At 35.7% G+C, this 25,805-nt stretch overlaps 1 protein-coding gene across 8 annotated transcripts in view; it reads left to right on the plus strand.

Moving 5' to 3' along the window:
* Positions 1-22,371, plus strand: part of ABCC9 (ATP binding cassette subfamily C member 9) — a 138,826-nt gene extending 116,455 nt beyond the window's left edge. For 6 of the 8 annotated variants that reach the window (XM_086713901.1, XM_086713900.1, XM_025930412.2 and 3 more), the window contains 9 exons: positions 4,584-4,685; positions 5,266-5,386; positions 6,696-6,826; positions 7,549-7,627; positions 9,772-9,880; positions 11,871-11,974; positions 14,537-14,670; positions 16,649-16,711; positions 21,694-22,371. In XM_086713901.1, coding sequence (XP_086570027.1) covers positions 4,584-4,685; positions 5,266-5,386; positions 6,696-6,826; positions 7,549-7,627; positions 9,772-9,880; positions 11,871-11,974; positions 14,537-14,670; positions 16,649-16,711; positions 21,694-21,831 — 981 coding nt within the window. In that variant the 3' untranslated portion in view covers positions 21,832-22,371. Of the gene's footprint in view, positions 1-4,583; positions 4,686-5,265; positions 5,387-6,695; positions 6,827-7,548; positions 7,628-9,771; positions 9,881-11,870; positions 11,975-14,536; positions 14,671-16,648; positions 16,712-17,383; positions 17,560-21,693 lie in introns of all 8 variants that reach the window. The other 2 variants (XM_086713902.1, XM_086713905.1) reach the window with 1 other exon arrangement.
* The last annotated feature ends 3,434 nt before the right edge of the window (positions 22,372-25,805 follow it).

Genomic DNA, 25,805 nt, shown 5'->3' on the forward strand with positions numbered 1-25,805 from the left:
AAAGGAAAGAAGGTATAACTGTGCAATCACTTTGTAATTCATTACATTGCTTAAGTTTAATGGTAAAGAAACAAAAAGTAGGGAGCTAGCATAAACTCTTACCTTATCCACCAATTTCACACACCTATACTCTTATCCTATTTGAAGGGAAGTTAATAGAATTTAGTATTTCTGCTATGAGTTCTCATGATAAACATTGTGCACAAAAGAGCTTCCTTTCTTATGCAGATCAAGGTAAAATTCTGATCAAATGCCTCCAAAAAATTCCAAATTCATTACAAAAAAATTTCTTTGAGCAGTGGAAATAATCTAGGAGTGAACTGAAAATATCTAGTTTGGTCTAACCAGAAGACAACATGGATAGTACTTTCTAAAAAAAAAAAAGATAAAGAATATTTTTATAATAAATAAAATAACTTTGATATAGCTTTGATATAGGTACAGACATCCTGGCTCTTAAGCCCTCATATCTATTCGAATTTAGTGGACTGTAGATTTTGAAAATGTGTTCATCCACTGAAAATGTGCTATAAATGTACTTTAAGAAGCTATGCCTTATCACTGAGATGTCAAAAACATTATCTCTTAAAACCAAAAAACCAAAAACATTATCTCTTATAAGTAAATTTTGGCATGTTTTATTTACTGTGATAATAATTAAAATAATAGTGTCTAATTATCATAATGGAAACCTTACAAGCAGTTTTAAAAACATTAGCCATATGAAAGAGAGCCAGAAAATATATATTAACTCAAACTTATTGATCAGCCTTTTCCTTTCCCTCCTTCATCTGTTTTTACTTCTCTTGCTGGCTTTATTGCCAGGGTAAACTATCTATTACCAGAATTACCATTTTAATGTAATAGAAAATAATTTAAATAATCATCTAATTGCATTTACCATTTAGTTCTATAACAAGTGAATCTAAGCCCCAATATAAAATATAACAATTCCATAGTCATTTTAATGGAAGGGGAGAGGGGTGAGAGAAAGAGAAAAAGAGACAGAAGGAGACAGAGAGTTTGAGTACATAATGTTTTGCATTTCCTTTATAATGTTTATATTAGGGCTACTGTCTAATTTCCATTGTTGAGACTCAGTGATTATTTTGTTGTTATATTTTTAAAAGAATGTATGCAATTTTGAAAAAGAAAAGCAAAGCTGGAGGCATCACAATTCTGAATAAAGCTGTAGTGATCAAGACAGTATGGTACTGGTATAAAAACAGACACACAGATCAATGGAACAGAATAGAAAACCCAGAAATGGACCCACAGCTATATGGTCAACTCATCTTTGACAAAGCAAGAAAAAATATCCAATGGAAAAAGTCTCTTCCACAAAGGTATTGGAAAAACTGGACAGCAACATGCAGAAGAATGAAACTGGACCACTTTCTTACATCACACACAAGAATATATTCAAAATGGATGAAACACCTAAATATAAGACAGGAAACTATCAAAATCCTTGAGGAGAACAGAGGCAGCAACCTCTTTGACATCAGCCATAGCAACTTCTTACTAGATATGTCCGGGATGCAAGGGAAACAAAAGCAAACATGAATGTTGGGACCTCATTAAGATAAAAGGCTTCTGCACAGCAGAAAGATAAAGGGTTACTATCCAAAATCTATAAAGAACTTATCGAACTCAACACCTAAAAACCAAATAACCCAGTTAAGGCATGGGCAGAAGACCTGAATAGACACTTTTCCAAAGAAGACATCCAGATGGCTAAAGACACACGAAAAGATGCTCAGTTTCATTCATCATCAGGGAAATACAAATCAAAACCACAACGAGATACCATCTCATACCTTCAGAATGGCTAAAATTAACAACACAAGAAACAACAGATGTTGGCGAAGATGTGGAGAAAAGGGAGCCCCCTTACACTGCTGGTGGCAATACAAACTGGTGCAACCATCCTGGGAAACAATATGGAGGTTCCTCAAAAAGTTAAAAATAGAACCACCCTATGATCCAGCAATTACACTACTAGATATTTACCTAAAAGATACAAAAATACTGATTCGAAGGGACAAATGCATCCAGATGTTTTTAGCAGCATTATCAACAAGAGCCAAACTATGGAAAAAGCCCAAATTTCCATCAACTGATGAATGGATAAAGAAGTTGTAGTAGACATATATAATGGAATATTACTCAGCCATAAAAAAGAATGAAATCTTGCCATTTGCAACAACATGGATGAAGCTAGAGTGTATCATGCTAACTGAATTAAGTGAATCAGAGAAAGACACATACCATATATGATTTCACACATATGTGGATTTTCAGAAATGAAGCAGATGAATATGGTGGGGGTGGGGGAAAGAGAGAGGCAAACCATAAAACAGACTGTAAACTATAAAGAACAAACAGGGTGGCTGGAAAGAAGGTGGGGGGGATGGTTTAAATGGGTGATGGGCATTAAGGAGGACACTTGTAATGAGCACTGGGTGTTGTAAGTGATGAATGACTAAATTCTATTCCCGAAACTAATATTATACTATGTGTTAACTAAATGGAATTTAAGTAAAGACTTGAAAATAAATGAATGAATGTATGAATAAATCAATAGATAGATGAATGAATGAGGCTCTTCTTCCCAATAAGGCCAGCTGGGAGAAAGTAGAGAATATAAATTAATAAAAATGTGCCTTGTTTCAAAGCCTTAATGTGTACATTACCCACAGAAATTTCTCAGAAGCTGAATGATGTATTTATTTATATCAAACTGAGAAGGAGGACCTTGCTCAAAGTATCCCCTGATACTAACTTGCTTTCTGGTACTTATCACAGAAACTTTTTATAAGTCCTTTTTAAAAAGATAATATAGAAATTACAAATTTACAGCATAACTTCAAAAGTACTAACTTTAGACAGAGGGCTGGAAGGAAAAATTCATATTGCTGTAAATATTTTAGAAGTATTTTGGGAGCATGTTGGCATTTGTAAGATGTAAGAGTGGCCCAGACTGGTTAGATTATGCATCCATGTAGTTGTTGCTTCAAATAAAGGGAAAATGAAGAACTGTCTAATTGGGATGTGACAAGTTGTTAACACATGGTCCCATTGGAAGAAGCAATCCAAGGAGCATTTACTACCTCTTTGGAATTTACTGCCTCAAGAGAGTAACTCTGCATGATTTCTTTCTTTATTCTTTATAAAGATCATGGGAATCATTATGGAATTAAATTTTAGTGCCTCTTTTAACCTTTGATGTTTTATGATGCACATAAACTTTTAAGCTTGCTTCAAACGTTTGAAAATCATCCAGAGGAAAAAAGACATCCTGATACATGGAGGTGGTTAAATCTAACGGGCATTTAATCTTTTTTAGTCCTTTCAAAGTCTTTGAATTAGGTATCATTTCTATTTTCCAAAGAAACTGAGTTTCAAAGGGATTTAAATTATTTGTCTGGTAATTGGCAAAGTCAGGGTCTGAGCCCAGATCTCTGATTTCAAGGCTGGGATTACTGATTGCTCCTCAAGAACTAGGTCTTTGGAGCTGTTTTAAAAAGAGTTCGGAAAGCTCACATGGGAGATGATTTGAGTAACTTCACTTGTTACTCCAGTATGTTAAGCAGTCCATTACTGTCATTAAGGTCTTTTTTTTTTTTTTTTTACTGTCATTAATGTCTTAGCATCTAGTTATTTGGTTTTTTTTTTTTTTTTTTTTTTTGAGGGATCAGAGACATATCTAGACTTGAAAGGTCACAAGTGAGATGAGACTTAAAATAACTGTAGAAGTGCTCATGCCTGAAATGCTACCTGCTTCTGGAACATGTGACTCATCAGCATGAAAAGTTTGAAAGATTTCTTTTACAAATGATAAGACATAACAATGACTAAGACTTCTGGGAAATGGGAAGGAACAAGGTGTTTGAAAATGGATGGTTGTGCCCTGTTTCTTATTTGAGATAAAGACTGGCCTCAGTGAACTTTTAAAAATTTCACAAAAGAGTTTACCATTGAGTCATAGCTCATCCAGATGCTCTAAGACAGGCCCACACTTCCCATTTAAGAACAAATATAAACCCTTATCCTTATTTACATGGAATCTGGAGACTTAATGTCCCAAACACTAAGCCTAGATATTTGACAAACAGTTTAGACAAGAATCTAAAGTTAACCAGATGCAAATTTCTGCCAAGCCCTTACTATATAGCACAAGGGAGCTAGATCACAACTCTGACATAAGCACACATGAAATTGAAGGTAGTAAATCAAGTTTCGAAATAATTACTTGTCCGGCAACACAATGCTATAGCAAGGGTGGGGGAGGAGAAAAAGAAACCCTACGTCTGATCCTGGTGGTGCCACCAACTGCAGCTTAATTTCTGGCAAGTTATTTAACTTGTATGAATCCATTTCTGCACAAATGCAATGAGAGTGCTGAATTACTCCCACTCCAGCCCTAATATTGTGAGTTGTCATTCATCCGCATCTTAGGTAACCTTCCCCTGAAATTTATGTGTACTGTCTTAGTACCCACCTCTCTAAATTGATTGGTACCTTTTGTATGAGAACTCGACGAAAATCTTTTAGCATTTTTTTTACTTGCTCCTTTTTAGGATTATTTGGGAGCTTGCATTGTCCTCACTGCTTCCATTGCATCCATCAGCGGGTCTTCCAATTCTGGATTGGTGGGCTTGGGTCTTCTGTATGCACTTACGGTAGGTATGGATGAAAATGTCTCTTTTCATGTGGTGTTGGAGGTGCTTTCTATAGTCATCGTCAGTTCTTATTCATGGATTTAGAGGAGCAGTTTGAAATTCATAATGAAATGACATCTTGCAAATAATGGTAGGATGGGGCACAAGCTCAGCATTTTAGGACAGTGTGGATTCAGTTCTTAAACTGTGAGTCAGTTTTTAGAAACTGCTCAAACTCTATGGTGAGAGCACTCCCGAGGTGTGAAATCCCTGTCCTAAGTCATTGACAACCCATTCTGAGAAACTAAAATGAATATGAATATAAATGAGAGAAGTACAAACAGGTAATACAACTTGTGCAGGGAAGCAGGGGACAGTTTACACAACACTGACATTTGAGGACACTTGAAGAAGAGTGGACACTGTCTTTGCCTGCTTTATCCCATGATACCCTCCCTGGTCTCTGATATCTTGCAGCACTTATAAGTCATAGCACATGATGTACACTAACTGTACAAGTCATCCTATCCTAAAATATCCAGTGATTACAAAGATTGCTACTTTATTTTAAACGTGTTAACTTTTTTGTCACCTGACGCAGATAACCAATTATTTGAATTGGGTTGTGAGGAACTTGGCTGACCTGGAGGTCCAAATGGGGGCAGTGAAGAAAGTGAACAGTTTCTTAACTATGGAGTCTGAGAACTATGAAGGCACCATGGGTATTGTTCTGAATATTATTTTGTTTCACTTAAGTGTTTATTTTATATAAATGATAGTTGTGTGTCAGACACTGTCTTTTTTGCTTTTGTTTTCCACTTTAATATCCAGAGAATCCCTTCTCATCTTGACTTTGCTTTATAAGGTATACCTGAAATAATATGACTACTTAGGCCTGAAAAGTTTTGGATACAACCAGAATCCAAATAGATATTATTTAGTAATATTTAAAGAGAATTATAAAAAGTATTTGGACTTTATTACATTAGTTACCAGCCTAAACTATGAACTATTGTGTTTTCTTTCTCAAGATCAATTTAACTTAGATGTCAAGAAACTTGGATCTTAAAACTACTCACTAAGATTCTCAGCTTTGCTAGAAAAAAATTGGCAGGAAATTCAATACTGAAGACGGAATGATCTTTCTTAATTTCATGCTTAAAATGCATTCTTCTGCCTAAATACTTCAATAGCTATCCAGATCTTCAAGGACAGAACCCAGATAAGTTAAGCTAAGATCACTAGACTCCTCATTAGTCGATCCTTACCCACCTACCCTAGTCTCATCTCTCATCATCTATCTACACACCTTTTACTCCGGCCATACCAACATCCTATGGTTTCTTTCTATGGTTTTCTTTTTATCTTTTTTTCTCTTTATATATATTTGAAACAAATTTCACCACCCCTTATCCTTGTAAGACTCATCTCAGCCACCATCTCCTCTGGAAACCCTCCCGGAACTCTCAGGTTACCACCAGCTGTGCTCCCAGAGCACCTTGGGTTGGCCTCCATCACTGACTCTCCTTGCAGTGTTGCAGACACCAACTTACTTGTATGCTTCCCCCAGGACACAGTGAGCACCATGAGGTGTGTCTTTCATCTCCATATTTCCAACACATTGCACAATACCTCTCACATTTTAAGTACTCAGATGTTTCATGACTGACTGACTGAACAAAGGAATGAATAACTATCTTAAAGAGAATCAAGTTATGGAATGCAGAAAAGACATTAGATAGTTCATGCTCCAAAACAAACACAAAATGACTATTTTGAAAGTTCTTAATCAATAGGCCTTTACTCTGAATGTAATTTTAATTTTAAAAAGACATAGCATTTGGTTCAGTATTACTTTAAATTTACCAAAAAAGTATATGTTTGTATGTATAAATGTATATCAGTATGCGTATGTTTCTTTCTGTCACTCTCTCCTTCCTTTTCTCTCTCTCTCTGTCCCTTTCTCCCTCCCTCCATTCCACTCTCTCTTCCTCTCTCTCTGACTTCCCCTACTCCACCCTCCCCCCCAAGACCCTTCTCAAGTTCCAGAACATTGGCCACAGGAAGGGGAGATCAAGATTCATGATCTGTGTGTCAGATACGAAAATAATCTGAAACCTGTTCTTAAACATGTCAAGGCTTACATCAAACCTGGGCAAAAGGTATGGAATTCATTGCCATTTGTTTCATACAAAACCTTTGATGGAGCCATTTTATCACTACCTAAGCTCTTCAGACATCCAGCCAAGTACATTCTCACTGGGCTCATGTAACACTCCTGGTACTTTACAGATCAAATTATCTACATAAAAGAGAGGGGAGATAGGATCAGGATAAAATACATGTTCTCTAAGTTACATTGCCATTCATTAGTCTCCCACGAAGATCAGGGAAATCAACAATACATGTGTTTTTCCAAATTTTTGGCTTCTGGCTCAAAGCCATATTGGACATCCCCTTGAGAAATTTTGCATTTGAACTAGCTCTAGTCCCAAAATGGTTTGTTTTAGTTACTTTAAAAAGAGAAAATGTGCAGAAAAAAATTGAATCAGTCTTGTTTGTTATAATATCATCACTTCTAATATAAAGTTGAATACTTACTTATTAGACCAACAATACACTAAACACAAAAATTAAGCCATAAAGGAAAAACAACACAACCACATACACATCAAAAGAGCTAGAATGAAGTCATTGAAGATTGGTGAGGATTCTATGTTTTCATCTTAATGATAATACATAAAGGAGCCCTAAGAAAAGAATAATGATTTATTATAACTATTTAAATAGAAATGCAGTTTCACCATGGTATCTTGTCTAAATTAAAACTACTTTTGCCCATTTTCTGTGTCCTCTTCTCTTTGGGTGACATTTGCTTTTTTAGGTGGGCATATGTGGCCGAACTGGCAGTGGGAAATCATCATTATCTCTGGCTTTCTTCAGAATGGTTGATATATTTGATGGTAAGTTACTCAGTTTTTTTTTTCATGACTATATGGTGATTTTCCTTAAAAAAATGCAACATCAACTTACCTAATCCTGCAGAAATAACAAACGAATATTTATAAGGACTTTGTGTCCTGCAACCCATGGCTTGAGGTAGGTGTCCCAGATAAACACTCTAGAAGTAAAGAATGAACATAGAATTGCTAATAAAATTATTAGCCTTGAACTCAACTCTAGAGACTGTTGTTGAAGAATTCTAATAAACTGGTAAAACGAAAACAGTACCATCCATTTTGAACAGCAGTAGATTCAGGTGGCATTTTAAGAGAAAGGAATAGGGGAAACTAAAAATGTATCCATTCCCATCAAAGGAAAAAAATGCAAGGAGATAAGTAATCTACATTATTAATTTTGCTGCATGACTCTTACTATCATCTTAGTAACATGGTTTAATGATGTTGAACATTTTGTGAGGCAGCAAAGCTGCAAACTGCCAAGCACATGTTGAAAACATACAAAATATTTATGCATCCACAAAATTACTAATAATATGATACGTGGAAATAATTTAATCTTTGCTTTAGAAAAAATATGTCACATTATTTAGTCTATCAAGTGGCCTATAAATAGCCCAGCACATAAGCAATCTTGAATAAAAGGGGATCCAGCAATGTGCTTGATCATGAGCTCAAGGAAGTGCTTCCTATTATTATCTGAAATGATTATGCTGACAATTATAGTACTTCACATTTTTATTATACTTGACAGTTTATATTACTTAATGTAATCTACACAACAGCTTTGTGAGATAAAGAGGTCAGTTTATGAACAGCGCAGATGAACAGGAATTGAAGTCTCTTCAGGGTTTAGACTCAGAAGCAGAGTAGGCATCAGCCACTGGGTTAGCAGCCTGCCCTTCCATGGCGAGTAATAATACACAGGTACTTTGAGGACTTTCAGTGGTTTTGCATTGTAAGTCAATGACATAATCCAAAGACAATTGATTGACACTTTTCATTCAAAAAACAAAAACAAAAAACCTGTGGCTGTAACTGTACATATTAGATTAGCCTTTTCCTTCCTCACGAATCCAGAAACATGATTTTAGGCTCCATGTGAACTATCAATGACTGATTCTCTTATTTAGCATTAAGCTATTAAGATTTTAATAGATAATGTGGTACTCCCAACGTTTTTTTTTTTGTTTTTTTTTGTTTTTTTTTTTATTTATTTTTGGGACAGAGAGAGACAGAGCATGAACGGGGGAGGGGCAGAGAGAGAGGGAGGCACAGAATCGGAAACAGGCTCCAGGCTCTGAGCCATCAGCCCAGAGCCTGACGCGGGGCTCGAACTCACGGACCGCGAGATCGTGACCTGGCTGAAGTCGGACGCTTAACCGACTGCGCCACCCAGGCGCCCCAAGATTTTAATAGATAATGTGGTACTCCCGAAAGAAAGTTTAAGTTGATCACTTTGCTTCTTCTTGAATCTAAATCTAGCTGGAAAAGGGACTCCCACCTGCCATTTTTCACCTGGCCACTCATTTCATAGGGCAATACTGTCTTTACACAAAGTGATGTGATAAAATAGCTTATCAATTTGAGGAAAAAAATCAACATTGCACAAGTCTCTGATAAGTCTAAACACAGTATGGAGAAATTCATTAAAATTTGATTTGTATGTCATAGAATTTCCTTTCTTATTTGCAAAGCAATGTTCTGTTCAATCAATACAAGAGTAAATAATTTAAATAAAAATCACTGTCTTCAAGGAGTTATTATTGTGGTTAGGAGAAAAAGACAATTAAAACAGATAGGTAAATGTATATAGAATATCTTGTGAAGGAAAATAAACAAGGAAGGAGGGTAAAGGAATATTGGAAGAAAGAAGACCCATTAAGGAGAAAAAGTACTTTTGGTTTGTATGAACCACAGAAATTGAATAGAAACTGAGAATCTCTTTAAGGGAAAATACATAAGATAAAATATCACCAAAATGTATATTTTTCTTAGAGATGCATAATGATGTTTTTAATACTTAAATGGAAAGCTTTATCTTCTGAGTTTCAACCCTGAACCCGGCAAGTACTTTCCGTTTGTAAACAATATTGTTTTTCTTTTGATTTTACTACGTGCTTATAATTTTTGTTTCTCTTTAACAGGAAAGATTGTCATTGATGGGATAGACATTTCAAAACTACCACTGCACACACTACGTTCTAGACTTTCAATCATTTTGCAGGATCCAATACTATTCAGTGGTTCTATTAGGTAGGTGATGTATTCAACAGAAACCTGTATGCCTCAGGATTTACCTTTTGGCTCATGGGAGGGTTTTACTCAGAACTGTTTTTCAGGTAGGTGTGAATAATGTTATCAGGATGATAAGATCAGAGAGGTACCTGGCTGGCTCAGTGGATAGAGCAAGCCACTTGATCTCAGGGCTGTGAATTCAAGCCCTACATTGGGTGTGGCCCTACTTAAAATACATTACACATGTATTATAAAATACAAAATAATTAAAAATTTTTAACTTTTAATTAAAAATAAAAAAGGAATCAAACAAACAAAATAAGGATGATAAGATCAAATATTCTGACCAACAGTTTGGATTGGGAAACCCTAGAGTTGCTGAATTAACCTATAGAAGCCAGTCCCTTATATATTTCTAGGAGCTCTGCTCTTTAAGTTTGACTCCACAAAAGCTACTTTTTCTTCTGTACTTGGAGCAGCGATTGTTGACAGACATTTCTAAGGTGTTCTGCCTTTACAGATATCCTGCCTATTGCTTATGCGTCTGGCCTGGGCTCAGCAGATATTAAGTTCAGTGAATCCCTTGGCTCCCCTATCCCTCACAATTACTCTTTCAGCCAAAATTGCTTTTAAGAAGCCGCTACAATCTTCTCGATACCTGGTTTATGGTTTCCCACAGTAAAAAAAGAAAACGAAAGAAAGAAAGAATGGCAGTATCTAGGTATCTACTATCTTCTAAGTGCTTTGAATATATTGTCTCATTAAATCTTCAAAGCATTGCTCTAGTATACATATTATTATCCTTATTTTACATACGAAAATTTTAAACCTCAGAGAAGCTCTAATTTGTCCATGTTTATACACTTAGTAAGTGGTAGAACTCCAATTCCAAATAATGTTCGTCTGACTCCAAAGCCCACCATGGCATTATCTGCCGGGTCATGTCTCTCATTCCATACATCCTTTGTTCTCTCTGGCTCCCCTCCTCTACCTTAATTACAAAGAAGTATTTGCCACTTCTTTTTGTCTTGAAGAGAAAATGTATGTAAGGTTGCTCAATATTCAGCTGTAAAATCATTTTAATTAAAAGTTGTATAGGGGTACCTTGGTGGCTCAGTGGGTTAAGAGTCCAACTTTGGCTCAGGTCATGATCTCATGGTTTGTGAGTTAGAACTCCACGTTGGGCTCTGTGCTGACAGCTCAGAGCCTGGAGCCTGCTTCAGATTCTGTGTCTCCCTCTCTCTCTGCCCCTCCCCCACTCACACTCTCTCAAAAAAAAGAATTTTAAGAAAATAAATAAAAGTTGTGGATGTATCAAGTTATTTAGTGATACCATAGTGAATTTCTATCTCTGAATATATTTATGATGAATACTACTATTGTGGTTGGTGCAGCACAGCTCATCTAAGATATCATTATATGTTCCCATATAATCATCAGTTCTGTGGAAACACTTTGCTAGACATTATTCAAGTTACATAAACATAATATGAAACTGGATAAATACACATAATGAATTTTACCATGTCATGTCTCACGTATAAATATACTAACTGTATCATCAGAAAACATTGTTCATAACATTGAGGTCATTCATTTATTCATCAAACATGAATTGAATGCCTGCTCTATCCTGAGCACTGTTCTAGGTACCAGGGATATAATAATAACCAAAACAAACAGGACTTAACATTTTTTTTTAGAAAAAGAGAAACCACACGTGTGTGAGTGCAGGGGGCCGGGGGTAGAATGAAAGAGAGAGAGAGAGAGAGAGAGAGAGAGAGAATCTTAAGCAGGCTCCATGCCCAGCACAGAGCCAACAAGGGACTCCATCTCACGACCCTGAGATCATGACCTAAGCTGATTTCAAGAGTTGGATGTTTAACCAACTGAGCCACCCAGGTACCCCAGGATTTACATTTTCAGGAAAGAATAGCAATAAGCAAGCATATGTAAAAATTCCTTTATTTTTATTTATTGACTAAATAACTTATTTCTTCCCCTACAGATTTAATTTAGATCCAGAGTGTAAATGCACAGATGACAGACTCTGGGAAGCTCTAGAAATTGCTCAGCTGAAGAATATGGTCAAATCCCTGCCAGGAGGTCTAGGTATGTTTTCTAAAGAATACATTTATTTTAACATATGCAATTAATTCTATATATCTCTATCTATATTTTATGCTAGAATTACATAATTCATATTAAATCCCCTTATATTTAAAATAATTTCCAAAAGGTCATTAGGACACTTAAAATCTAATGATTTGCATGGGATGCAAAAGGATGAACCTTATAACAAATTCTGTTCTATATGAACACTCCAAAATATTCCTCTTAATACACTTAACTCTTCAGTCTTTTCACCTTTAGTGGTACAGGTCATTTTAATCAGAATATTTCCTTGTGATCATTCTACTCACATGATCTACATGACCTCTAACCCTCAGTAAATGAGTAAAAGGATTGAAGAGGCTACTAAGTTCAAAGTAGGAGGTACCATTTAGGAGCAGGCAGTTTCTCCACATTGGCAACCATTTTCTTTGTTCCCAGGAGGGACTGTTTCTTATATTTATGTAACATAATTTTGTGAAGACATCATTTTCTATGACCTTGCTGCAGTATCAGTTTTAGCCACCTGTGCAAGGGATAAAACACGTACTCAAACAATCACTGATATAAATTTAGCTCAAGAGTAAGGTAGACAACTTCTGGCAAATGATGACAGAATAAAACAACAACTTGAATAATGAAAGAAAGTGATTAACAAACCAAAACAACAAAGTGTACAATGCAGTGTTCAACTCATAAAAATGAATATTTATTGTTTTGGACTTAAAATCTGAACTCATTTATGGGGTGCCTGGGTGGCTCAGTTGGTTAAGCATCCGACTTCAGCTCAGGTCACGATCTCACAGTTCGTGGGTTCAAGGGCCGCATCAGGCTCTGTGCTGACAGCTCGGAGCCTGGAGCCTATTTCAAATTCTGTTTCTCCCTCTGTCTCTGTCCCTCCCCTGTTCATGCTGTGTCTCTGTCTCAAGAATAAATAAACATTAAAAAAAAATCTGAACTCATTTAAGAAAGTAATCAGAAAGATCAGAGCTGGTTGATTAAATTAAATAGTAATAAATTAAATATTAATTTAATTTAATTATTAAATATGAATAAATCATTTATTAAATTAGATTTTAATAAATTATTTTAATTATTTTAATGAATAATAAATTTTATTTTAATTTTAATAAAAATTGTTTTAATAAATTTTAATTTTAATAAATAACATGTAGTTCCCATATTGGTTGTGTTGTATTGGCATCTAGAAAGAAAATCAGCCTCCAAAATAAAACCATGTTTATTATTAGTTTATTTGGTTAGGAGGACCTACTCAAAAACAATATGATTTTAATTAGGTTCCAAGGCGAAGGCATCCCACAAAGAGAAATTGAGATAGCATGTCTTTAAGGGTAGTTTTATTGACCTTGCCAGTGTTAGACCGTGGGAGCAATTCCAGAGGTCTGGAAGAACTTTCCTATCATAATTTTTGACGTCTCTCATGGTAAGCCCAATAAGTCTACTTGAGAAATTGATAATGCGTATATACCCTTCTCGTGGTACAGACACTCACACCGTTAGTAGTTGGAATACAGGCAATGAAAACTTTATAGTCCTCTTCACTTCACATGAAAGATGCATGCACCTGTTTTGAATCATGGGCATGATGTTCAAGGGTTATGGTACAGTGTAAGCAACAGGGGATTGTATTTACACAATGTAATTGAGTGTTGTTTATGCTCATTGTCCCCATAAAGATTATATCAACTGCTTGATAAAGATCTGGTTCAGGCCAACTCAGATGAAGAATATTCATCACCTCCATCACCCTCCTTATTTATTATGTAAATTAAAATTTGGAGAATAAAGGCATAGCTCCCAAGCGTGAAAAATTATAAAAATTTGATGCAATGAGAATATGATCAATAGAAATTTACCTCCAGGACCCTAAGAAGAAGTGTTTGAAACCTAATAAAAGAGATGTTTTGGAAACAGAATTTATCTTAACTTCATAGTAGGACAGTTTATGACATATGGATGAAAGCAAACAAAAATGATAATGAGGATGTAACATTCATCTATCCATACAATGTTTTATTCAGCCACTATGTCAGATGGACACACTGATGGACAAAAACAAACCCAGTCCTTAACCACATGGACCTTACAGTCCAGTGGGATGGTATAATGAAAAAAGAATGGATATTAGAGTCAAGAATGTTCTGTTTCTCATCAAGCTCTACTACAAATTAGCTATGTGATTACGGGCAAGCCACTTCATTTCTCTGGGCCTCAGATAATTATAATAAATAATCCCCCTTCATAATTATGTTCAATAATTAAATGACCTCTAAGGTCTTCCAGTCTTCAAGATGCCGAATGTATTTTATATCCTAGTATAAGGAGGTAATTTACAATCTGTTGTCAAAGATAGGATGGCCCAGGATCATCTTCATTTTCCCAAAGTAAAATTCCTCTTTGCCCTCCCACTATGAAATCTTCGCAGCAGTACATTGAGGTCCAGCATGCTCTTGTAGGACATAACTATTTTCCCCTACTTTGCTCAAGGAAAATGTTAGTAGCATTTCTTTAGTGAAATCCTTGCTTCTCTCTCTGATGTAGATGCAGTTGTCACTGAAGGTGGGGAGAACTTTAGCGTTGGACAGAGACAGCTGTTTTGCCTTGCCAGGGCCTTTGTCCGCAAAAGCAGCATTCTCATCATGGACGAAGCAACAGCTTCCATTGACATGGCCACAGTGAGTACATTATCTACGCTTTTTAAATTGAAGAGTTGGAGAGACACACGTAAAAATTACAACTTATTTTTCCCCAACTGGGTTCAGAATCCTCAGTACTGTTGTTTTGAGTGTCTTCTCATTCATTTCTTTAATCAACGGATGATAGCACATTGAAAATTATGATAAAGGAGACATGACACTTTTAAAGCAATTCCTACTACCAGTAAACATAAAATAAACTTGCCATCACTTTTTGATAAATTCTTTTTTTAAAAAAAATTATTTTTGAGAAATAGAGAGCAGAGAAGGGGCAGAGAGAGAAGGGGACAGAGGATCTGAAGTGGCTCTCTGCTATCAACACCGATGTGGGGCTCAAACTCACGAACCATGAGATCATGACTTGAACTGAAGTCGGAGACTTCACCACCTGAGCCACCCAGACACCCCAGTTTTTGATAAATTCTTAAAGCAGTAAAATTCCAATGCTCAGTTGACAACAGTACTGTACTGTACTCAAGTGTTCAAGTCTTATGCCATGGAAGTTGTAAAATGAAGTATGCAAATTTCTATTTAATAGAAATTGATAAAATCAATCATTATTTTCTAAAGCAATTTGAAGAAGAAGTATTCACTAGAACTGACAGTGGTCTTCTCAGTGTGACCACAGGAACAAGCCAGAAACTTTAGCTTTTGAAAGAAATTATTTAAAACTGTTAAATACACCCAAGAAGGATCTGTCTAGAAGAATGTGATGGAGTGGAGAAAATGTCACATTAAACCACAAACTGTATGAGCTAGCAATTAATGTTGTTCTTTTACAAGTTAACTTGATATTAGACGTTTGGCATCAGAAAGGACAAAAATAAAAAACATCCACAAACGTATGGTATTCTCTTGCTGCACACTTTAGGTTGGGTAAAAAATATCCAGACATATGAAACAGTTTCAAGATTATTAAGAGTCAGTTATACATGGAGATGCTAATTTGACATCATTTCTTTCTAGTAATTCTAACCAATTACAGAAAGTTGTATCTCCTTCTCAAAGTTAACATAATTTGAAGCATATAAAATAGTTTCTAATTAAGCCAATTCACTAAATAAACAAAACTACATCAAAATTAGTATTAATTACTAATGATTTATAATATTGGGGATTATCATAAGTATAATAAGCCTTAAAAGAGATGAGAGAGAAAGAGAGAATGAATTAATGGGCAATAGGCCACCTTAACTGGAAGGAAGTCTTCATATTAAGACTTAGGAGTCTTAGGAATCAGGTTGCCTGGGTGGCTCAGTCAGTTAAGTGTCTGACTCTTGATTTGGGCTCAGGTCATGATCTCATGATTTGTGGGATCGAGCCTCATGAGGCTCTGCACTGACAGCATGGAGCCTGCTTGGGATTCTTTCTCTGCCCTTTCCTGATCACTCGCTCTCTCCCTCTCTCAAAATAAATAAATAAACTTAAGAAGACTTAGGAATCAAGTTTTCCCCTAGGAGAGAGAGAATCATTACCCAAAACATCTTTCAGGGTATAATGGTAACAGTTTGTGGTAAGGATAAAAATGGTTTTTGCCTAGATGGTTCTTCTTTTATGGGTCAAAATCTGAATTGGGGCATGTATTTTTACTTTTTCCCTTTTCTAACCCAAAGATTAACACCATTTTAGGGTTTTATTAGTTTTGAATACATACTGTTTGGTATAACTCAAGTGAGCATTTCCATGCCCATTTAATTTCATTTTCCCCTTCCAGTTCCCTGGTTAACAAGTCTATCAGTCATTCTGGGTTGATCACTGAGTTTTATTGGCCTTTTGAAGACACATACAGAACCCAGCATAAGCTTGCTGCTGGCACTGCCCCCTGTCATACCTTCCTCAGAAGACAAGAGCCAGGAATTCTCAGAAGCCTGGGGGTCTTTGGTCTTAGGGAGGAATAGTATGGCAAGAAAAAGAAGTCCAGAGAAAATTCAGACTTAATTTATTTATTTTTTGACAGGAAAACATTTTGCAGAAAGTGGTAATGACGGCTTTTGCAGACCGCACTGTTGTTACAATAGCTGTAAGTATTGGAGACAGGGTTATTTATTCCTCTTTGGGTTTTGTTCCAAGATTCAATAATCTTAACTTTTGGGCAATTCAAGTATACGTACGTTGAATGATATATTTCTCTGCCAATGCTTCTGTATGTGTGAAATACACACACACATACACACAGCTATGCTCTAAAAGTCTTTATATTGTTTTTCCCCAAACTGTCTGTTCTGCCTACCTCCCCTAATGATGTGATATCCTAAATCTAAGGATTCCAGCAGGAATGCCTGTGTTTTTTCACCAGACACAGATGGTAATTCACATGGGGTAATTCTCTTTTTGATAATCTAATCATCTGATGAGCAGTTTCAGAAGCAAAATTCTTCAAAATGACTACCAATTCTGCTACTACTTACACTTAATTTCTATGTTTCTATTCATTTAACTGTTTAAACAAGAAAGCAATGAGATACAGCTGAGGCAGATACTTTCTCTGAGCACCAAATTGAAGGATTGCTCACATCTTTGTATTTGTCATAGCTTACTTAATGTAGGCCATGGTTTTCTTCTTCCTGTCTGCAGATGGATGGTTTCTTGCTCGCATTTAGGCTTAATGTTTAACAATAACTTTTTTAAATGAATCACCTGGACATTTTCCGTCTTGCTGACTCTTGTCTTTCCATTTCTCTTTTCTCTCCAGCACCGTGTCTCCTCTATTTTGGATGCAGGTCTTGTTTTAGTCTTCTCTGAGGGTATTTTAGTGGAGTGTGATAATGTTCCAAACTTGCTCGCCCACAAGAATGGCCTCTTTTCCACTTTGGTGATGACCAACAAGTAGACCATCATCAGCTCCTCTGCCAACTAGCCCATTCTCTGGTAGTTATCTAGTGGCATCCCCTCAGTCAGGCAGGACTAATGCAGGGATTAAAGGGGATGGGGATATGGTGAAGGAAATGCCTTTGGGGTATTCTCATGCAAATCAGCTCAACCTGCTGCTTCAGTTATGTTCAATACTTAATGAAGCACATGCATAATTTTAAGTATGTATATATGCAGGAGGTAGTACTTACGAAAACCCGAGAATCAGATTTACCTCTGTCCTATGGACCAATTTCACTATTCTTTGAGGATATATTGTAAGTGTCCTTAAAAACACTGTACATGTTCCTTATGTGCCCTGAAGATTGCATTATTTAATTTACAGAATTATTTATGTTTAACCGTTGAGTACTGGGAGCTATGTATGAAGTGCTTGTATGCTTCCATTTTTGTGACTGATACATGGGGAAAGAGAACCTTTTGAAGTGCAGCTTTTCTTAAAGTGGTAGGAAATGACTCCCATCAGGGCCCACCTTTTATACACTGGGCCTAGGTAAAGAAAAGGCCACTTTTTTCTCACTTTCCCAATGAACTCTGTCCTGGAGGAGAGTTACCTGATTAAGTCATTCACACTGGAGTGTGAAGGATTTAATGGGTGAGAGAATTAGCTAACTTGAAAAACAGTTCTCTAATATTTTCAAAAATTTTCTCTCTGGAGAAGGTAGGGAGATATTTGGGGGGAGAAAGAACTTCCTGTTGCCCCTAAATGAGCAGGTAAAGGAGTGGGGGAAGCAGACCCTTGCCTACTCAAAAGACTAGTTTTCTGTCTTCTGCATGAAGCATGGTATTGCTGAGTAGCCCCATTTAGTTCACACCTAGATTACTTGAGCATAATTTGTATGTCTTTAAATTTGTTTTTAATCTTTATTTATTTTTGAGAGAGAGAGAGAGATAGAGTGTGAGCGGGGGTGGGGCAGAGGGAGAGGGAGACAGAATCCGAAGCAGGCTCCAGGCTCTGAGCTGTCAGCACAGAGCCCAACATGGGGCTGGAACTCACAAAGCACGATATCATGATCTGAGTCAAAGTCGGACACTCAACCTACTAGCCACCCAGGCACCCCATAGCAAAATTTCTATTTTTAACCAAAAAATTATGTTCTCTTTCTTATCTGCCTACATTCACTGAATACTTTTCATAGACTTCTGTATCTTTCACCCATTCTTCATTTCAAGACCACTAATGTAGTCACTAGGATACCTCCCCATTGGAACACAGAAAGCCATGGGTAGGATGAATTACCATGGGACCAACTTCTCTTAACAGGCTCTTAACAGAAAGAGAAAACCACCAACTTGTGACAGAACCCTTGTAGAATGATTCTCAGCTATGTTAACAGTTACTATTCTTTCTTCCCTGCTAAAAGCTGTTCTGTTAATTTTGTTGACTGCAACTGAAAACAGTGAAAGAACTTCAAAAGACAAATGTCTTTGGGTTCTGAAAGTAAGCCTTCATGCACGAAAATAGTGCATGGCATTTATTTATGAAAGTGATTTATTCTTCACTCTTAATTAATTTCTCTAGAGCATTTCAAAAATTGCATCAATGCTATTATAATTGACACCACAGTTTCTCAAGAAAAAATATTTTTGATTAATTGAATAGACACCACATACATATTTCATTGGCCAAGATTTTTCCATGTTTTTATTTTTATTTTTTAAGTAAATGTTATTTTAGTAAAACAAGGCAATGTTTATAATATTCTATTTATGGATTTAAAGGCCAAATTCCTTTTTTAGCATCTATGATATGATGATTGAAGAATAATCTTTTTTGGAGGGAAAATACACAGCAGATATTAAACAATTCATTAACCTTAAGTTTTTTTTTTCTAAATGCATGGGTATACAAGTGATTCTGATCTTCTCTCAAAAATAAATAAGCAGTATCCTACAAATTTTGGTAATTCCTAAATATATATCATTCAACACTTATTTATTATTGAGAGACAGAGAGAAACAGAGCATGAGCGGGGGAGGGGCAGAGAGCAGAGGTGACACAGAATCTGAAGCAGGCTCCAGGCTCTGAGCTGTCAGCACAGAGCCAGACACGTGGCTCAAACGCACAAACTGCGAGATCATGACCTGAGCTGAAGTCAGACGCTAACAGACTAAACCACCCAGGTGCCCCTATATCATTCATTGCTAGTCAGTAAATGATAGGTTTGTTATGGATATGTGAAATACTGGTACATGTTCTAAGCTGGCATCTTTATTATACTCCGTATATGTCTTTCTTTTCACCTTTAGCTGTCCACCTATGTCTCTTTGCTTTTCTGAGAGCATAAGCATTGAGACTACTCCATCTACATGGCCCAGGGAAGAAGATAGGCCTTTGTCCCGGGGATGGTTTTAGGTTGGATGCTGGGTTGTAAGGAGAAGGAACTTTGGAAAATTGTGTGTCAGATAAACAGATGGTTTTTCTGGGTCCGTCACTTCCATCAGCATTCTGATGTTTTGACCTGCATAGTCCACATCCAGTATGGTAGCCCTGAACCATACGTGGCTATTGAACATTCAAAATGTGAGTAGTCCAAATTAAGAGATACTGTAAGTGTGAAACACACAGGATTTCAAGAACTTAGTACTTATAGAAAAATGTAAAAGATATCATTAATAATTTTTAAGTTGATTATATATTGAAATATTTTAAATATATTGGCTAAAATATATCATTAGAATGGATTTCATGGGATGCCTTGCTGGCTCAATCTGTAGAGCATGCAACTCTTGATGTCAAGGTTATGAGTTCAAGCCCCACACTGGGTGTAGAGCTTACTTAAAAAAATCAACTGGATTTAATGTAACTTCAAATAGATCTCACCTGTGTACTTACGGTTTAAAATGTGGCTTTTAAGAAATTTAAAATTACATGTGTCTCACATTTGTGGTTCACATTATATTTCTATTTCTCAGCACTTATCTTACCAAGAGAAGTGAAAAGCCCACAGCACAGACTTTTCCCTTGTAAATTTTAAAAATAAAAAAAAATAATAGTGTCTGACATTTAGTATTTGCTTGTATGTGTCAGACAAGGTGCTGATTTTTTTTTTTTACATGGATAATCTCATTTGATCCTCACCACCATTCTGTGAGGCAGGTACTATATTACTACCATCATTTTACAGATGTGGAACTTGAGACATACAAAAATTTAGTTTGTTGATCAGGATCGCACAACCAAACATGATGAAACCAAAATACAAGTCCAGTCTAACCTCAAAGTCCATGCTCTTAACCATAACACTAATAATGGTAGGCGAACAATCCTCTAAGGTACCAGATACTCCCTACAAAACAGTTTGATAGCAGGGTGGAAATATCTCATGCTTTGAAGTTAATAAGTCTGGTTTTAATCCTGGTTCTGCTACTTATTATCTATGTGATCTCCTGATTTTGCTTTATCTCTGTGAGCCACAGTGGTCTTGCAAACAAAGCAGAGAGAGATAACACCCACATTTGAGGAATGTTTTGATGATTAACAAGTATGTGTGTGGAGCACTTAATGTATAGCATATGCTCAGTAAGTGATAGTTTTTATTATTAGTTACTAATCCCAAAGCTTCTCTCCAAAGGGTACTAGGTGGAAAGAGAGAACAAGTGTGTGGCAGTGATGTCTAAAGACTAAAGCATGGCGTGTCTAAAGTCCCGGATAATTCATTCTAATACTGCATGCCAGAATGGATTTCCTCATATTGTGTTCCCAGAATTGAACCACCTTCCAATGTTCTTCAGATGTGTGTTAGCCCACAAGTTAGTTGACTCCACACAAGAGATCGTTTTAGTCTAGACTAAATGATAACCCAAATGGTCCATGATGGTTCTTCTTATCATTTAATTATTTGACAAACAAAATTAGCCTCCTTACACATCCATGACAGTACTGAAACTACTATATTAGCTACACTCAATTTAATACAGCCCATCCCAAACCCAGTTACACTGGCCAGCATTTAAAAGTATGTAAATAATGATATGTTAAATAAGAAAAAGAGGCTGTGTTTCGTGCACCTCCTAGTGCCCCGAGATAAAGAATTGTCCCTGAATAATCGATGAAATATGCATATTCCATAGCTTTGCCTGTACCTTGAAATCTGTAACAAATACATGTTGTTTTTTTTTCACTCACAGCATCGGGTTCACACTATTCTGACGGCAGACCTAGTTATTGTGATGAAGCGAGGAAATATTTTAGAATATGACACTCCAGAAAGCCTCTTGGCTAGAGAAGATGGAGTTTTTGCTTCTTTTGTCCGTGCAGACATGTGAAGAGATGTCTTGAAACAATACATGGATTTAAAATAATGCAGTCATAACCTACTTAATGGATCATCAGCTTGACCTTCATAAAGTGGCTTCTTAAATTTTTACTCTTTCGTAAAGTTTATTTGTTGTGTTGTGGGACTTTGTACTTAGTAACAATGTCACTTTACTGATGACACTTTACTGTATTTCCTATATGGATACTTCCTTTTTGTTTTTCTTTCCTAGACTCTACTGCTTAAATAGGTTCATTACTGATGTTTTTCTAATGATTAAGCCACTTTACCTTTAAGAATAGCAGGTTGCATTAAAACATGTAAGCTACTTTAAGTAGTAAGTCAACAGCTATATTTTCTCATAATTTTAAGTCTGTTAAATAGCTCTCAGGTATAGAGGTTATCATGAGTATTCAGTATTGTTGTACTCTTATTTGTAAGAATATATTTTCCTTTTTGTTGGTGTCTCCAGTTGTTATTGGAAGAGGATTAAAAGAACAGGTTTCTAATCAGTGAGAAAATAAAACACTCAAATTCATTATCTACTGAATGTGAATGTTCTGTGTTCATTAATATTAGTAATACTGATGCATCCTTAACCAGTTTTTTTTCCCTCATCTAAATTGTTTTCTGTTACCAAGAAGTCACCACATTTATAGTAGCTTTGTAAAGCCAAAGCCTTAACTGGAAAGATCATAAAAAGAGTTTGGATATTTGAAAACGTATACTCAAGCTTCTGTTTTTCCCTGTCTAGTAAGGAGAGAGTTCTTAAGGTATCAGGCATAATGTGTTTTTTCCAGACTAAAGTTCAAAGAATAAATAGATTCAATCCTTCAGTGGCAGACCAGCTAATGCTCTCTGTGATTTAACTCATCATTAGATGTGTTTATGATTTTGAGCCCTAAAATTCCACATTATTCAAGATTCAAATTTATATTTGCCTATATAAGTATATATATAACAAGTGTCTATTTCAAGATGGAAGCATATACCTCTTTTTATGCACAGTGGTGTCACACATGTATCCATTTTGCTCTAATTTTAACGTACATGTAAAAAGGAATCAAAATGTTATTTTAATATTAGTATGTGTGTTAGGAGTGCATCAAAAATGTATGGAATATTAATGCTGTTTTGCTTAAATATAAATTAACAAATTTTAAAATACCAAATTTATCTGCACTTGTCATGCTAGCAGCCAAAGCATTCTACTATAATTCTGTGCCCACCTTGTATAAATACCATTGATTCTCATATGAAGATCCATATGCATTGTTAGATTTTGAAGAATTATGACTGATGGAAAAAGAGAATTTATGCTTCTTCCATATAGTTCTTGTGTTCCGTTTATTATATTATGTACTCACTCTTGGGAAATATGTAATACTTATTTATCCAAAATATATGACTGGGCCTTTACCTGAATATAGAGTCCTGATGTTTACCTAGTAAGTTCCACGAGGACGGACACAATGTCCTATGTTATTTTGCTTGAATTGTCACTCTTTGTTGCATATAAAGAACTTCATTGGGAGAAAAATCCTCTTACTGTTCCCCAAAAGGTAAACAAAATGGAATCAATAACTATTAAATCAATCTTGAAAATATTTTCTAAAATTTCTACCAATCTCCTCCAAGTATTTCTGGCATGGGAATGTTTTACAAGGCTGCATTTACATGACGCTTGTTATCAACTTATAGCTCATTCTCACAGAGAAATGGGGACTTACCATAAGAGTGATTCCTTACAATATTTGTAAGTTATACTTCTGTACCAGCAATGTCAACAGATCCTCAGCTAATTACACTAAACCTAGAATCACGTTTATCATTCTAACACCCGAGTGGTCACTGGTTCCCTCATAACTTTTAGTCACTTAAGTTGAGTGTTTGTTTACAAAACTAAACTGACTGAATAAAGTCAGGGATGATTTTTTAACTGTTTAATCATTTATTATATCACATCTTTGATCTATTGAATATAGAAATGACTCATCTTGAAATAATTCTTTACTAAATAGGTGCATATCTATAAAAGATGAGACTTAACCAAATCAAATTTTACACTCACAAATTTTACATTTAATTAACCAAACTTAATTTTATAAATTTTAATTCCTTAATATTTGATAAAATCAATTAATGCATAAAATTTATGTGAAAACTAACAAGGTAACTAATATCACTGAGAGATAAAAAAAAATTTCTCTTAAAGGATTGTGCATCCTCTATTTTTATGCTACTACTCATCATCCATTTAAAAGTCAACTTAGCTCTAGATTAGATACCAGAAGACTGGTATTTGAGTTCAAGTAACTGATATTTGAGATCTGGGACCATGTCTGTTTTGTCTTTCTGCCCTTTGCATTTAATGGTGTCTAGCTTGCAGTAGGCCCTAATAAGTGTAGATTACTGATCCACTGATTATCTTACCACTAGCCATGTGCCTAGTATTATGGATTATTCCCTTCACCTTCTGGGTTATGTTTATTCTACTGTGAAATTATACTGACTTGGTATTATATCATAAATTATCTTTTTCTTTGCTTGACTAAATAGGGTTATTATTCATTCACTTATAGTATCATTGGGTATCAACCAAGGTGATCAATAGATGTAAATTAACACCAATTGCTGAGATAATACCCTGCTTTGACAATTTTGTTTCACATTTGCCACAGTCATGCACTTCATTAGTTTTATATATAGGTCCTATGTGGAAGTTTCCATTAAGTGAAACAGCTATATGGATAAATTTATGACATCCCTAATGAAATGGCTAGATGTCTGGACTTTTCCCTAAGGTTTATTGATCAATTTTTATAGCTGTCTTCCAATGTATCTTTTATCACTTATTTTGTACTACATTCTTTGGAGTTCTGTGATTTATAGTACTATGATAAATCCCTATTGATTTATCTAAAGTTAAAGGCAATCTTCTAACCTTAGCATTTTAGCATAAGAAACAGTAGTCAAGAGGATGGGTCCTGTAACTTAAGTTTGATTTCTTCTTTAGTAATTACACATCATTCACAATGGTTTTTCTCAAGCACTAGTAAGGATCACCTGGGTCAACTTTCCAGTGAAAGGGCTTGTGTTCTGGCAAGTGTCTCCAGATGAGATTCATAACTAGGCAAGTTTGGGAATCACTGACCCACCTCACTCATCACTGTAGTTTCCTTTTGTTATGCATAATGTGAAGTCAGAGAATAGTGAAGGTGATTTTCACATGTTTCCTCTCTTTCCTGACATTACCTTACTCCAGATGTCTAAAACAAGCCTCTCAGTGTCATTGAGCGAACCCCTTAGTTCCATCATTGAAACATATAGTTAAATGAACTGAATATTACCCAAGAAGATGGGTTCTGAATGTATTTTGTTTTGTGGTTTAATCAGCAATATGGAATCTAAGGGGAAAATGTCTTCACAAAAATACAAAGCTTCCCCTGCCCACATCTGAGTTAGGTGTTGAATCATTTGTATGTTATTCTGATGAATTTGGAATCATATTTCCAAATGTTCACAGTCCATAATGTGAGGGGTTTGGGTAAGTTTCACTATCGATACCTCACACTGTGGAATGAAGGTGAGTTATCTGCGATGATTATTCACCTTTCCATCTTCACATTTTTTTCTACAGGTGTTTGTCATCATCACTGATACATAAATGTTGATATATTCATTCTATATATCTACTACATAGGATTTAAATTATTTCTTTTTCTACAGGCAGTAGCAAATTTCTCTTTGCCGTTCACACCATGGTCACCAGTGCCCTCTTCCTAAATTGACAAAAAGTCAAAGGAGTCATACCTGGCTAAATAAGTTAGCTGACTCTAAGAAGAATGCTCTCTGTGAACTTCGTGCCACCAACCATCACAGATCATGTCCAATTATACACTACACACTAATGACAAAGAGCTTTGTTTTCCGATCATTTTTTTTATCACCTACCTAATCTGCCCATTGCATAAAATAAGTAAT

The sequence above is a fragment of the Puma concolor genome, chromosome B4 (genome assembly GCF_028749965.1).
Source record: "Puma concolor isolate L17-30 chromosome B4, mPumCon1.1.hap2, whole genome shotgun sequence".
Classification (NCBI taxonomy): Eukaryota; Metazoa; Chordata; class Mammalia; order Carnivora; family Felidae; genus Puma; species Puma concolor.